Below are 14,934 nucleotides of genomic sequence, written 5' to 3'. Positions count from 1 at the left end.
TTTCCTGCCATTACAAACAGGTTTTTTTTTTTTTTAAATATTGTCCCTGAGTTCCCTAACAGCACTGCTTTCCTCTGCCATACGTTTGTTCCCCTCTCCCTAAATCCCCTCACTCTTCAAGAATCCAAGCTATTGAACTTAGCATCTTCACTGTCCTCCATTTCTCTGTCTATGATTCCCCCTTCCTCTGCCATCCTGGCCTTCCTCCCCAACGTGGGAAAGAGTAACTGCCTGTCTCCACGTGGAGCTGCCTCCCTTAAAGTTCCCTCATAACCACCTGTCAGGGAGGGCAGCGAGGTCTTAGGAGGCCAAGCTCTTGCTGCCTGAGAACCTAACAAATCCGAGGTGGAGAATCCAATGGCCACAGCCCAACCCCATCAAGGGTTTTCTTTCTCTACGTAGAGTACAGACAGAAGCTCCAGCCAGTTCTGCTCGACCAGCGTGTGTCCCTGTTGTTAGTGTGGGTGTGGCAGTTGACGTGAATGAGAAGCCTGGGTCTGTGAATGGAGGATTTGAGTTTTGAAATTAGATAGGAGGGCCACCGAGATTTTCAGGTTGCGGAGGCAACTCCTGAGGCAGGTGCAGGGCGTTGAGGAAGGACCACGCCTCGACCCTGCGGCTCAGCCAATGAACACTGGGCTTCTCCCGGGTCCTAGTGTGCGGTTTCCCTGTCTGTCAAGAGCCGGCTCAGCAACCAAACCCAGATTCCAGGTGTGGTATTCCACAGTCGTTCTGTAATTTGTAATCATAGAAACAGAATGTTCCTCCTCTCCCTTCCTCCCTGCCAACAGTTTCTGGGTGGGTGAATGTCAGTAGCTGGAGTTATTTTTAAAGAGGAGAGGTGAAGCTTGTCGTGCAAAGCTGGGAAGAGGGCGTTTGTTTGCAGAGCAGACCTGACATCAAAGTGTAGATTACTGCTCGGTGGCCAGGCGCTTGTCCTCTAACAGGTAATGTTTAACGTGCCAGTCACAAAGATCACAGGAACGGCATATGCCTGGCATCAGAGAACACTGCCGTTTATGCTCTGGGAAACTGAAAGGCTGTACGTGCCCACAGATTAGTATAATTTTTTTTAAATACGTGAATGCATTGGTCTTTCTTCCTCCTTTTTTTTTGCCGGCTGTAATTGGACTTTGATGCTGGGAAGTTATATCATAAAAATTGGTAACCTTTGTCTGAGAGAGAGCTCAGCTAAGCAGTCACTTTCCACTTCTTTTCACAGGATAATATAAACGTTTTTTTGAAAGCGTGTGAACAGATTGGATTGAAAGAAGCCCAGCTTTTCCATCCTGGGGATCTACAGGATTTATCAAATCGAGTCACTGTCAAGTAAGTTTCACTGGTTTGTTATATGTTTTTTTTTTTTTTTCTTCTTCTTTAAACTTAGGGCTTGTAGCTGGTGTGAATAATTTCTGAGAGTTCTTTTTATTGAAAAATCACCTCCTTGTCTTCCTCTGTTTGTATTCCAAAACAGACTATTTAAGAAATAGCTTTGTGAGTGTGAAGCTGTCTGTAATTGAGACCATGATATGTTGTTGTTTTAAAGCTCTATATTAACCGAAATGGTGGTTTATGTTTTAATGCCTAACATGGTTGTGTTTGGTTGCTAATGGTGAGGAGGCTTATTATATTTATAAAGAAAATGGAGAGGTTATAGTCTAGCTTACAGAGTGAAAATAATTATTTGAAATTAAGACATAATTGCTAACGTAAAAATGAGAGTGGGGTTGTGAGAAAAGAGACAGTATTTGGAAAGCAGCAGTGCCCGGAACCAACATGCAACACTAATGAATTTTGTCAATTGTGTCTGATTTCTAAAATGAACTTTTTCCCCCCCCCACTCTTTTAATAGTATGGATGAGAAAGTGAAAGTGGGGTGTGTGTGAAAACATGCGCAGGTGTTTGTGTTGTGTTTTCCAGGGAAAATGCTGTTTATGTGTGAATATATGGTTTTAGGAATCTGGTTTTAAACTCTTGTAAGATTTTTTTCTTATAAATCTAAATTTGCTTTCAGTGAGTCAGAATAAGCTTGTGTTACTAGATAAATGTGACAGGAAAATGATTTAATTCTGTAATAATGACTTCCTCCTTATCGTGGCTCTTAAACCTCATTAGCATTTTTTCCAAAGGGAAAAACAAACACCTTTATTCTATCTATGAAAATCATAGAAATGGAGTTTGAATGGTTAGTGGCCCTGTTGTGAGAGCTTTAAAGTTATTAAAAAACTGTAAGATCTTAAATATGACCAATTTTTTTCATAAAGAAGAATAATCCTGTCTAAAAGTATCTTTTATAGTATACGTTGTCTCTTAGCAGTATAAGCTAAAAATCCGGGTAGGATTAATCTTTTAAAAGCAACCATATATTTTTTAAACGAACAAGCCATTTTGCGTCTGTGTGCTTCGAGTTCTGTTGATTAAGCGTTTCTAAACGGCACAGCAGTGATAATGCACATAGCAGGGAAGACTGTCAGCATTTCTCACTAACTCGAAGACTCTGGAGAGATCCTAAGTAAGTTTCATCGTCAAACTGGCACGTTTACTTCTGCAGTATTTGAGCTCATGTTTAATTTCCGTGAAGAGTAACTCTATAGATTAATTTATTTTTCCTAATCGCCATTCTGTCATAACACCTATCAGATGGGCAGAGACATTTTTGATTCTTGTTTTTCTTCCATTGTTGCCGTCCATGAAGAAGAAATGTCTTTCCCTCTCAAACTTATACTGTTTTGAACCTCTGTAGCCAGTGTTCAAGTAGGCTGTGGGACTAAGTCAAACACGTTGGTTGGCTTCTAATTTCAAAAGTGCCCTGAGCAAGACTTGCCTGCAGCCTGTCTCATGAGACACCACCTCTAAAGTATTAAGGGAAAATCAGTATCTGGGCTCAGCCTTCAATGAAATTACTAACAAACTGAAACCGAGAGGTCACGTAGTTACAGCCGTAGTGGGAAGTATGCAGCACAACTTGTTTCAGTGGAAACCGCAAGTCCATAAAAGCAAAAGGTGGCCAAGGAGTCCTAGTGAGAAGGCCTGTGTCAGGAGCTCGACTCTGAATTAAGACATCGCCCCTGACAGTGCCGTGTTGTTGGACTGAAGAGCACAGGGGTCCACCGAGGGGCTGCTGCAAAGGAAGCAAAGGGTGGAGACCTGAGGAAACTGGCGAATGGCTCAGCTAAACGTGTTGGTCAGAGCTCCTATGCCCTGAGATAGCATTTGTATAAAAGGAAGCAGGTGTGTAGGAAAGCAAATAATTCCTTACGAAATAGTAATTAATGCGTTTCTCTTTAGCTTCACTTCTTACATAACGTGGCAGCTTCTGTAGGTCAAAGATCTTGTTCTATACTGACTGTAGATTAAAGGACTTGGTGTTGGTTAGACTAGTAGTGCTCAACTGGGGGCATTTTTGCTCCCCAGGGGGCGTTTGATGTTTGGGCTTCCCTGATGGCTCAGATGGTAAAGAAGCCGCCTGCAACGCAGGAGACCTGGGTTCGATCCCAGGGTTGGGAAGATCCCCTGGAAGGGGGCATGGCAACCCACTTCAGGATTCTTGTATGGAGAATCCCATGAACAGAGGAGCCTGGTGGGCTATAGTCCATAAGGCCACAAAGAGTAGGACATGACCAAGCGACTAAGTATGGCACAGGGGGTACTTCTGGTTGTTACAGCTGTGAGGGGGGTGCTACTGCCACCTAGGGGGTCAGAGATGCTGCTAAATACCCTTTAGTTAACAAGACAGCCCCCATAACAAGAATTTCTGATCCCAAATATCAGTAGTGCTGAGGTTGAGAGGCCCTGATTTAGAATTTGTAGATTTCCACTCTGCCAGTAAGGTAATTGTATGTCAGGAAGGATAAACTTTCAATTCAGCTGAAATATTACTTTACTTATGAATATAATGACAGGTATTTCTGTGTTAGTACGTTTGTTTATTTAAAGGAAAGGTTTGTTGTAATTGGACCATGCAGTACTTGGACATTATCTTGCTCTTCTGCATACATTAAAATTAACAAAAATGTGGCAAACTATTTATTATTTGAAATGCTCTATCAAAATTCAACCCCTAAGATACTGCATTCACAGTTCACAGATCTGTTGTTGGTCTTGCTGCAACTATAATCTAAGATACATGTTTGCAGGACATAACTGAGAGCAGATAGGAAAGGACAGTTCATACCTACATGTTGGCAAGGGTGAGGTTTTTTTTTTTGTTAGTGGACAATAGTGATTAACAGCATAGATGATGTACAGAGCCTAGGAGAGTTGTGGGTGGTAAGAATGAGTGGCAGGAACAGAAGCAATTAATTTAAAGACATTGCTGTTAAATAACTTCACTTCAATAATCTGAACCTAACTACAAATCTTATTTTCTCATAATTTGAGATTTACTGTTTAGTTTGTAATAATTCTCACTAGTCAAACAAGCTAGGGTACTCTATATTTCTTTAATCATACTCATTAATTTTCTAATTGAATTATCTTATTTGAAGGAAGTAATAGTTTGCATTTTCCAAATATGTTTGAATTACTCCACTTATTTTGGGGCAACATATATGCAAAAGTCAGTTGATACTTTTAATTTTGAAGTTACTGACTTGGTGGATAGGGTCTGTCTTCACTTCATTGTCTTCCCAAAAGTATAGTAGGCAAACTGATGACTTATCCGTGATGGTAGATGGAGGTTGGACCTATCTTAGCTGAGATGTGTAGTGAGGCCATGAAATTTAGCTTCTCCACCAATGATTAACTGCATTGTATTATTAACCATTTCCAAGCTATCCATACTGAGCTTAGAAACACACATAATCTGCAGAGCAGAGAGGGTGTGACCCCCACAGAGCCATCTCTGCACACTTTCTATAAAAGTCCTCTTGGAGGGCAAGCACAGTGATGGGAGGCATGCTATACACACTGGAGAGCACCTGCAGCAGATGTCATGGTCTGCATGGTAGCGTCTGGACATTAAGAGCCAGAGAGAGATCACTCGTGGAAAGCACCTCAGCACTGTAGCCCCGACGTCCTAGAGTGTAGGAGCTGAAGCTGTCATAAAGGTAGGGTTGAACATTAAAGGTTTTAGTTTTGTGTCTAGCAGTTTGACTCAAGCTAAGTCCTGTATTTAAACCATTGGTCTAACCAAATTCTATATTGAAATTTTTTAAACTGAGAATTGGAACAGATTATAAACTTTTTTTTTTTTCCCTTTCCGCCCCCCTTACTATTCCAATCCAGTTTTTCACACTTCCTTAGATACATTCTGTTCATAATACAGTTAGAAGATGGAGAAGCTTTGGAACAGAATATTTTAGTCATCCAAAAAAAAGTATATTTTAGTATACACTCTTATTTAGGACATTGATATGTTAGGTCTAAAATGTGACTTGAAATGTTACTGAGTTTTTTTTTTTTTTTAAGACCTGTTTATCAAGTGGAGGGTGGAGAAATCAAGAATCTGTTATTTTTACATGTGCTAGTTGCCAAAGGAACAGTAGCTGGAAGCAAGATTAGGGTTAGCATATTTCCCTTGTGAAAATAGAGGAGGCTCAGAATGATATTTTAGGGATTTAACTGTTCTCTAAAGCTTCAAAAGGGTGCTTGATTTTGCAGCAATACTGTAAAGTCATGTCTTAGGAATCAAGTTCCCAGATGTCTTTCTTTTATAGTCTGCCAAATTGGACTTGAGATGAATGTGTATGTGTATTTATTTAAAGTTTTTATTCATGTAAGTAAAAATATACCTACTTCGAATTGTAAAATTTTCAACTTTTTCTGATTTAAACCTGGTTTTACTACTTTTTTGAGGCTGTGTCTTTCAAATGAGTTTCTCAATGTCTTAATCTATTTAAAAAAAAAAAAAAAACAAAAAGGAAAAAAGCGACCTTAATGGTATCCAAACTTGGATCTGTAACTTGAGCATGGAGACGTCCACCTGTCAATTCATGTCACTATTTAAAAATGTCCCCTCTCTTCCTACCAAGTAGTTAGAATAAAACAGAAAGGAAGTTTACAGCAGTGTACACATCTCTATCCCATTCATTCTCTGGTGTTAGGTAGTTTCTGAAAGGGGAACATTGATTCTTTTGTATTGCCAAGGTCCTTTTTAAGGCTAGCAATACATAGTCATATTTTCAAATGATCTTTGATTGCAAAGTTTGAATATCTAAGATTCTGCTTAGCCACAGAGATGGTGCTGGGATATGAGTTGCAGGGGCAAACTGTAGAATAACTGAAGTTTTATCTGGTATTTGTTTCTCTCCATTTCTGGTTCTTAATTTATTCCTTTGATAGATCAACATGTCTTCTGGATTTCAACTCTCCTCCCTTAGCTCCTTACTGCCTCAAATCCAGAAAGCCACGGAGCTTGATTCTGTTTTGGCTTGCTGTGTGAGACTTCATGTTGTAGAATTTTATGGCTAGGATCTTTATCTTCAAAAGTAACCCATCCTAAATTCATGGCTCCAAAGAATCTCACTTGGTAGCTCATCTTGATTAGCAGTTGTCTTGAGTCAGTTCATGGGAGGATGGTCAAATTTGCTTCTGCAATCAGATCACATTTGTTTTATAACCTGGTCCTCCAAAGGGTTAGACCAAAGATATATTTTTGTTGAAGAGATTCTTCTTTCACCTAATTATCTGTAGGACTGCCTGTATTGAATTAATCAAATGTTTACAGCTACATGCACTGTAATATCTGTAGTCCTGCCAGTCACTTTTGAAAATGAGAGCTTCACCAATCACTAGAGATGTTAAGCGCGTGTTTCCCCCAGTTTTCATGCTATAACCTGGTCTGATTTAACTGATTATTGGAGTGAAGCATGTATGTGAAAGGTACATGTGCTTACACACTTTCTGGACCTACAGAGGAGAAAGTAGCAGTTAATCCAGTAAGGGTCCAGTCCTACAACAAGCACTGATTCAGTCTCTTCTCTGTGGCTAGTACTTGTGTGCATGCTCAGTTGCTCAGTCCTATCTGAGTCTTTGTGGCTCCACAAGCTGTAGCCCGCCAGGCTCCTCTGTCTATGGGAGTCTCTAGGCAAGAATACTGGAGCAGGTTACCATGCCTTCCTCCAGGTAACCTTCCAACCCAGGGATCGAACCTGCATCTCCTACGTCTGCTACATTGCAGGTGGATTCTTTACCCACTGAGTCACCTGGGAAGCCTGGCCAGTACTTATACAGACATAAAGTGGAGACATGCCCTTAGAGGGGTTCACATTATAAGCAAGGAAATGTCCTCATGAGTTCAGTTAGAGTACATTGTGTTCAATGCACAGGGCTCCCTGGAACTATAGAGATGAATAGTTATTTCCACTTTTTAATCAAGAAACACATCTCATTGAAGGGGATGTTGATCTCTCATCTGGGCTTTCCAAGTATTTTTTGTTTTTACCTAGATCTAGTTTTCCCTAGACTTGAGACTATTTGAGGGCAGAGATAATGCCTTACTTACTCCCTTTAATCTCCTTAGTTCCTTCAGGTTCTTATTTGAATGCTTAATGCTTATTTGAGAATCAGATTTTAATTCTGAACATATCCTGGAAATCTTAAAACCAGGCTTTGATGATGAGAACTGAATTTTTCTTAGCTAAGTCTTCCTCATCTTTCAAAATTGCAAAGCAGATCTGGCAAAGCAGTCACTAAACTTTTGAGATGAATTGCTTTTATTTATCATTCCAGAATATTACAACATAATTTCAAACTTATATAGTTTAAAAGAAGAATATGTGTTTCCTCTCAGTTGTGTGAGTAAAACTAAAATTGGGATTTTGGGACCATGTACTTTCCAAAGTATTTGGTAGAATTTTAATTCTTATGCTGATGTCAAATGATAAATACTAATATTGTTTTTTCTGAGATTTGAGAGCTGTTCCATGCTTATATTTATATGAAGGTTTAGAAACATTTTAATGTTTCCATATCATCACCACTCTAAATGCATGCTTAAGACTTGGTGGAAAAATATAGTGGTTACATAGGTAGTTTTGATATCTTATAGAAGTTCAAGGGTCAGGAATAGAAATTTTTAAAAGCAGAAATCAGTAGTGGAGGTAACTTATGAGAAGTCATTGAAGTTACTTTAATGAGAAGCTTTACCACCGAGTTTGCAATAAGCCTTGTTTCTTCCGAAGTCAAGCTATCTGCCTTGGTACCTCTTACCTTTGCCTAGCATTTAACGTCAAAGCCAATGTGAAAAACATCACAAATTATCTTTGACTCTGGCATAATAAAAGCCATCTGAAGAATAGGAGAACACAGAAACATGAAGATTTCTTGGCAGTTCATTTGCATTGTTTCTAGTATACCCCAGGCTGAGTTTCTTTCTCACCCAGGATGGAACAGAAGCTCAGTTGATGTGCATCCGTTCTCATGAATAGATAATCATCTTAGACAAAAGCAGGAATTTAGGTGCCTGCCATGGCTTTAATCCCATCCCATTCAGTCACCAGGGCTTCCCTGGTGGCTCAGTTGGTAAAGAATCCACCCGTAGTACTGGAGACCTGGGTTTGATCCCTGGGTTGGGAAGATCCCCTGGAGGAGGGCATGGGAACCTACTCCAGTATTCTTGCCTGGAGAATCCCCATGGACAGAGGAGCCTGGTGGGCTGCAGTCCTTGGGGTTGCAAAGAATCGGACACGACTGAGTGACTAAGCACACAGCACATTTAGTCACCTGGTGGCTGAATGACCTTAGGTTACTTTTCCTGCCTGTGATCACTTTGGTTCTTAGTGAACAAGACAAATGAAATTGCTCATATCCTGGAGCTTACCAAATAATACTGTTTGGGGAATAGTCCTATCCAGCAAGGACACTGTAGTGATTTTCATAAATCACGTATGTAAAGTTTATAGTGCTTCACACATAGTAGTATTCAGTAAATGGTATTGAATTATCAATTGTGATCATTTTCATAATTTGGATTCTTGATCCGATGAAGATATGTGTGCCTTGTAAAAGAACATCTGGTCTTCAGGGAAAAATCTGGTCTTCAGGTACTTAAATTGTGATGACTAGCTGTAGGTTCTTTGATTTTTTAGTGAGAGTTTTGGCCATTTTAAACTTATCTCTTCTTTCAATTAGTAGATGTTAAAACAGATGTTTTTCTGACATTTATGTTTAGTCAACTTTTTACAGTCTGTTTTGTTAGAATAGCAAAGCTGGAAACCAGAGAACAATGTATCTAAGTTATTTACTCTTGCTCCTGTTTATATTGGAGAAGGCAATGGCGCCCCACTCCAGTACTCTTGCCTGGAAAATCCCATGGACAGAGGAGCTTGGTAGGCTGCAGTCCATGGGTCGCTAAGAGTTGGACACGACTGAGCAACTTCCCTTTCACTTTTCACTTTCATGCATTGGAGAGGAAATGGCAACCCCTGTGTATATGGAATCAACATAATTCTATTAACTTTCTGAGACTTCAAAAAGTTTTCTGTGTATATTTTGAAATATTAAAATGTTTTAGTTTGATTTGGATTTTTCTTAAAAAGTTTGTGTTTTCATATTTAAGCAAAAAAATGATAAAACCACAAGCTGTCTACAACACAAATCCAAGTCCAAAATTTTACATTACTTACTAGTTTAATTTTTTCATCCCATTTTTCCTTTTTTTCTGGGAAAATTCTTACTGTTTTGGTCATTGGGAGAAGAGAGGTGGTTATCGTTTGGATAGGCAAGATCAGATGCTATTCTCTAAAAGAGATTTTATGTAAATCTCTTTAATTCTCTAGATTTTTAAAATTCTCTAATTCTCTAAAATTTTGTTGGGTTTATGAAATTTTTAGGGGGAAGATAAGTGTTTATACTGTTTACAGAACTCAAATGCACACTGCAATCCTGTTTTCACTCAGAAATCTTGGTCATTCCTTTTGGGCCTCTCCCATCTGTCCATGAAAAGGCTACTGTACTAATAGCTAAAGGTCTTGATTATATTATCTAAAATATTTATAGTTTTAACCCTGGGCACAAAAAAGTCATAATAGCAGTAGCCACTTTTTGTGAGGTCATGAAGTGAAGTGAAGTGAAAGTCGCTTAGTCGTGTCTGACTCTTTGCCACCCCATGGACTGTAGCCTGCCAGGCTCCTGTGTCCATGGAATTCTCCAGGCCAGAATACTGGAATGGGTAGCCTATCCCTTCTCCAGTGTATCTTCCCAACCCAGGAATCGAACTGGGGTCTGCTGTTTTGCAGGTGGATTCTTTACCAACTGAACTATCAGGGAAGCCCCGAGAGGTTAAACCTTGGTTACTCTTTACTTCCACTCGTACATGGTGAAATGTGTCAAGAAAGTAGGAAGTATACTTTCATGTTGAGGCTTTAACATAAATGGTATAACTTGGTTTTTTTTAAATGAAGGCTGTTGCTATCAAATGTTGAATGGGTATAAAAGTTGTATATTGACCACTTACTGGTTATTTTAAAGAGTTTAGGTTAATGGAGTAGTTACATTTTAGGGGTAATGGCCCTGGTATAATTTGTCATGCTGAGCAGACATCCCAGGTGGGATTGGCTACTGATGGACTGTGTTTCCATTTTTCAGAGATATACCTTCTGAGGATCCCTACTGAACTGGGAGGTTGGATGATGGTCACTTTCTCTTAAGAGCTTAATAGCATCACTTCAGACACTATTGACCAAATATTTGCAGTAAACTTAACATGTTCCAAAACTGTTGCTGTTGTTATTCAGTTGCTCAACTGTGTCTGACTCTGAGACTCCATGGACTGCACCAGGCTTCCCTGCCTTCCCATGCGAGGCTTCCCTGTTTTTCATTATATCCCAGAGTTTGTGCAAACTCATGTCCATTGAGTCAGTGATGCCATCCAACCATCTTATTCTCTGTCGACCCATTCTCCTGCCCTCAACCTGTCTTTTCCAGTGAGTTGGGTCTTAACATCAGGTGGCCAAAGTATTGGAGCTTCAGCATCAGCATCAGCCCTCCCAGTGAACATTCAGGACTGATTTCCTTTAGGATTGATTGGCTTGATCTTGCAGTCCAAGGGACTCTGAAGAGTTTTCTCCAGCACCACAGTTCAAAGGCATCAGTTCTTTGGCTGTCAGCCTTCTTTATTGTCCAACTCTCACATTTGTCCATGACTACTGGAAAAACCATAGCTTTAACTATATGGACCTTTGCTGACAAAGTGGTGTCTCTGCTTTTTAATGTGCCATCCAAGTTTATCATAGCTTTTCTTCCAAGGAGCAATTGTCTTTTAATTTCATTGCTGCAGTCACTGTCCACAGTGATTTTGGAGCCCAAGAAAATAAAGTCTGTCACTGTTTCCATTTTTTCCCTATTTGCCATGAAGTGTTACTGAGAAACCTTTAAGGAAACAGCATACACCTGCCGTGTAAATTTAAGTACACCTACCACTTCCAATGCATATGATAGTGTAATAATATTCCATTCAAAGAGAAGTAGATTAAAAACATAGTTTGAATGAACACGCTTCAGGTAAACCAGTTTTTCTTAAGTTAAAAATGGAAAAAGTGGGAGATCTTGGTGGCCTGGGAAAAGCAGCTGCTTTGAATTAAGCTCCGTTTGCATCAGCCACCATTAGTTTAACAAGGGTTTGTGCTGTGTATTTTGAGCAATTTGGGGAGAAATCTCTAAATATCAAGTATCCCTGTTATTACATTTCACCATTTTATTGCTTTATAATAATATTAATGGCTGCTAGACTTTGAAATGCTTTTATTCTGTACTTTTTATTACATTTATTGAGATATGGAAATAATCTTCAAGAGAATCTTTGGGTAGACAATTTGGTTGACATGTTACTAGAATTCTTTTGACTGAATATTGAGAAGAAAAATTCTCCACTAGGTGGGTAGCTTTAGTTTGCGTATAATATGTATTCATCTCAAAAGTGTACGATAGAGCACACATGTACACACACACTAAGAACATATGTGAAAATTTGTAAAAGGCTTTAAAGAGTGAGGCACCAGACCATGAGGGTCCCTAGACCCTTGTTTATTTTGGTGAAGAGTTCATTTCATCAGAAGGGCTTGGTCCCTCTCTTGGAGGAGAAATAGGAATAGTATGATTAAATATAGGTGTCCAATGGCATGTCCATTGTCATGCCAATCCCAGATTAAAAAATAGAACTCTATGTCCTTTCTTGTATTTTCCATTCTCTTTCATTCTGCTTATCAGAAAGAGGCATGGGGGAAACATTCCCTTAAAGATTGACACCCACTGATGTAAGCCGTGAACCAGACTTGTCTGCTGCTGGGTAGCTAGAGGAAGCGCCATCGTGATGGGCTGAAGGTGGTGGGTGGGCAGGTATATGAGGCTTAGCCTAGGGGTATTGAGGTCTCATCTGTATGCCTTGTATCTGTGGCTTGTCAGCAGCATCCATTGGCTATTTAATAGGCACTATGTATGAACCCTGAGTCCTGGGTGGCTAGAAGAGAAGCAAGGCCTACTACTTCATTCTTAAAACCATAAATGGGGATGATGACAAAGCCTCATTCAGTCTTAATGTTTGCTTTTGTGTCTTAAGGACCATTGCAATGATCTACAGTGTACAGCTCTAAGGGAACAATGGATTTGGACTGATGAATATCACCTAAGTGGGAGTATCACTCTTTTAGAGTATCCAGAATATTTCCAGATTACTCCATTAGGTCTAGGTTTAGACACACTGGAGGATGATATCTGTCTGTCAAGTGTTTTACATTAGTTATTTCTAACCTAGTAACAGCCTAGCCAGCTATTTCCATTTTGCTTCAGGTACATGAAATGAAAAGAGTCAATAGAGTAAGGTGGTTAGCTTATCCTGGACAAATAACAGAGCTAGGATTTAAATTCAGGGGGTATCTTAGCCTACAATGCTTGGACTGCTTCCTCTCAATTGTCTAAACAGACTTGAACAGACTTTAAAAAGTTACTGATATTCTTTCTAGTGTTATGGGACTGGAATTGAGTTGCTGTTTAACCAGGGGGGCTATACCCTAGATGGATTTGTGTGTATGATTGATATTATCTCGTTTGATTCATGGCAAATATATTCATGTTATAATTAAAAAATTTCCCCAAGTTTGTAATCTAAGTAACTTCAAATAAATATATTGCTGCTGCTGTTAAGTCACTTCAGTCATGTGCCATCAAATCTAAAATCAGTGATACTTAGGAATTCATATAATTTAGGAATGTTAAATGGACTCATATGTGCTTTAGAAAAGAAGAAATATGCTACATGTGTGGTCTTTACACCCTGGCTAGTAGAGAAATAATGGAGTATTTGGATTTTATTGATATGTAACATAAATGCCTTTATAGGCTTTATGACTGTCACACAGGTAGTTGTTGTTCAGTCGCTCAGTCGTGTCCGACTCTTGTGACCCCGTGGACTGTGGCACGCCAGGTTTCCATGTCCTTCACTGTCTTCCAAAGTCTGCTCAAACTCATGTCCATTGAGTCGGTGATGTTATCTAACCATCTCATCTTGTGTTGCCCTCTTCTCCTCATGCCCTCAATCTTTCCCAGCATCATGATGTTTTCCAGTGAATTGATTCTTTGCATCAGGTGGCCAAAGTTCTGGAGTTTCAGTTTCAGCATCAGTCTCCTTCCAGTGAATATTCAGGGTTGATTTCCTTTAGGATTGATTGTTTTGATCTCCTTGCAGTCCAAGGGACTCTCAAGAGTCTTCTCCAGCACATAATTCAAAAGCATCAATTCTTGGACACTCAGCCTTCTTTATGGTCCAGCTCTCACATCCGTACATGACTACTTGAAAAACCATAGATTTGACAAAGTAATGTCTTTGCTTTTTTAATATACTTTCTAGGTTTGTCCTAGCTTTCCTTCCAAGGACACAAAGAGTTATAAATGTACAATTGTATTTGCCATGGTAGTGGAACATTCTTGTCAAAGATTGTGGATTGTAAAACCTTACTAATCTCGGTTGCTGGGGATCATACTACCACACTTTGACCTTTATAGCCATAGCATGAGACCTATCTTTAAAATAGAACTGGCAGGAAATTATTCTAAATAAATGATTTATTCACCAGTTTTTGATACTTCATTTTACTTGTTAAAACCAAACTAAGCCACAACTCCCTCATCCAAACATCCTTGGTTGGGAGTAAGTACTTATAAATTATTTATATATATGTGTGTGTGTGTGTGTGTGTGTGTGTTTACATATACATTTTTCATTAGAGCTTAGGTCATTGTATATTAAATCTCATACAAAACCTTAGTGATTGATAATTGAAACTCCTGTTTGAAAGCTCAAACTGTAAGCAAAAAAGATCAACCACAGTCATATTATCTAGCTTACAGAATTAAAGAAGAAGAATTAACTTGAGTACATTGCCAAAAGTCATGCTATCAGTGTGGTGATTGGAGGGTTTGAAACAGGTGGTAGAGAGAGCACCAAGTGTTACAATAAATAGCACAGTCTAATTCCAGTAAGATGAAACTCCTGGAGGATCAGATAGTGACTCAAAAAAGTAAAGTCCAAGAAATGACTCAAGCACAGAGACACTTTCAGAATTCCTTTACTAAGACTTCCAACAAATGGAGGGGTCACTTCTTGTACCAAGTCATTAGAAGTTATGTGTTGCTAGTTGTTGAATGTAAACCTTTGATTCATAAGAAGAAATATTTATTAACCTTTTATATTGTGATGTTTTAGAGGGCCAAAGATAGATGAAAGTCATAGTAACCCGAGATAGAGATACAGGAGTAGAATGAAAACAAGGATACATTTTCTTTTTTAAAAAATATTTATTTTATTTGAAGGATAATTGCTTTACAGTATTGTGTTGGTATCTGCCAAACATCGGTATGAATCAGCCATAGGTTTACCCATGTCCCCTCCCTCTTGAACATCCCTCCCACCTGTCTACGTTGTTAGTGAGCTCTGGTTTGAGGTCCCTGAATCATACAACAAATTCCAGTTAGCTATCTATTTTACATATGGTAATATAG

The 14,934-nt window shown here is 39.1% G+C and overlaps 1 protein-coding gene across 14 annotated transcripts in view; it reads left to right on the top strand.

The window, feature by feature from the left end:
- The window catches only part of LMO7 (LIM domain 7), a 219,791-nt gene that overhangs the window by 114,638 nt on the left and 90,219 nt on the right, over positions 1-14,934 (top strand). For 8 of the 14 annotated variants that reach the window (XM_027557716.1, XM_027557704.1, XM_027557711.1 and 5 more), the window contains exon 4: positions 1,223-1,329. In XM_027557716.1, the coding sequence (XP_027413517.1) occupies positions 1,223-1,329 (107 nt within the window). The other 6 variants (XM_027557713.1, XM_027557708.1, XM_027557707.1 and 3 more) reach the window with 5 other exon arrangements.

The sequence above is a fragment of the Bos indicus x Bos taurus genome, chromosome 12 (genome assembly GCF_003369695.1).
Source record: "Bos indicus x Bos taurus breed Angus x Brahman F1 hybrid chromosome 12, Bos_hybrid_MaternalHap_v2.0, whole genome shotgun sequence".
Taxonomy (NCBI): Eukaryota; Metazoa; Chordata; class Mammalia; order Artiodactyla; family Bovidae; genus Bos; species Bos indicus x Bos taurus.
Note: the sequence above shows the minus strand (reverse complement) of the source record. Positions and strands in the feature narration are given on the sequence as shown.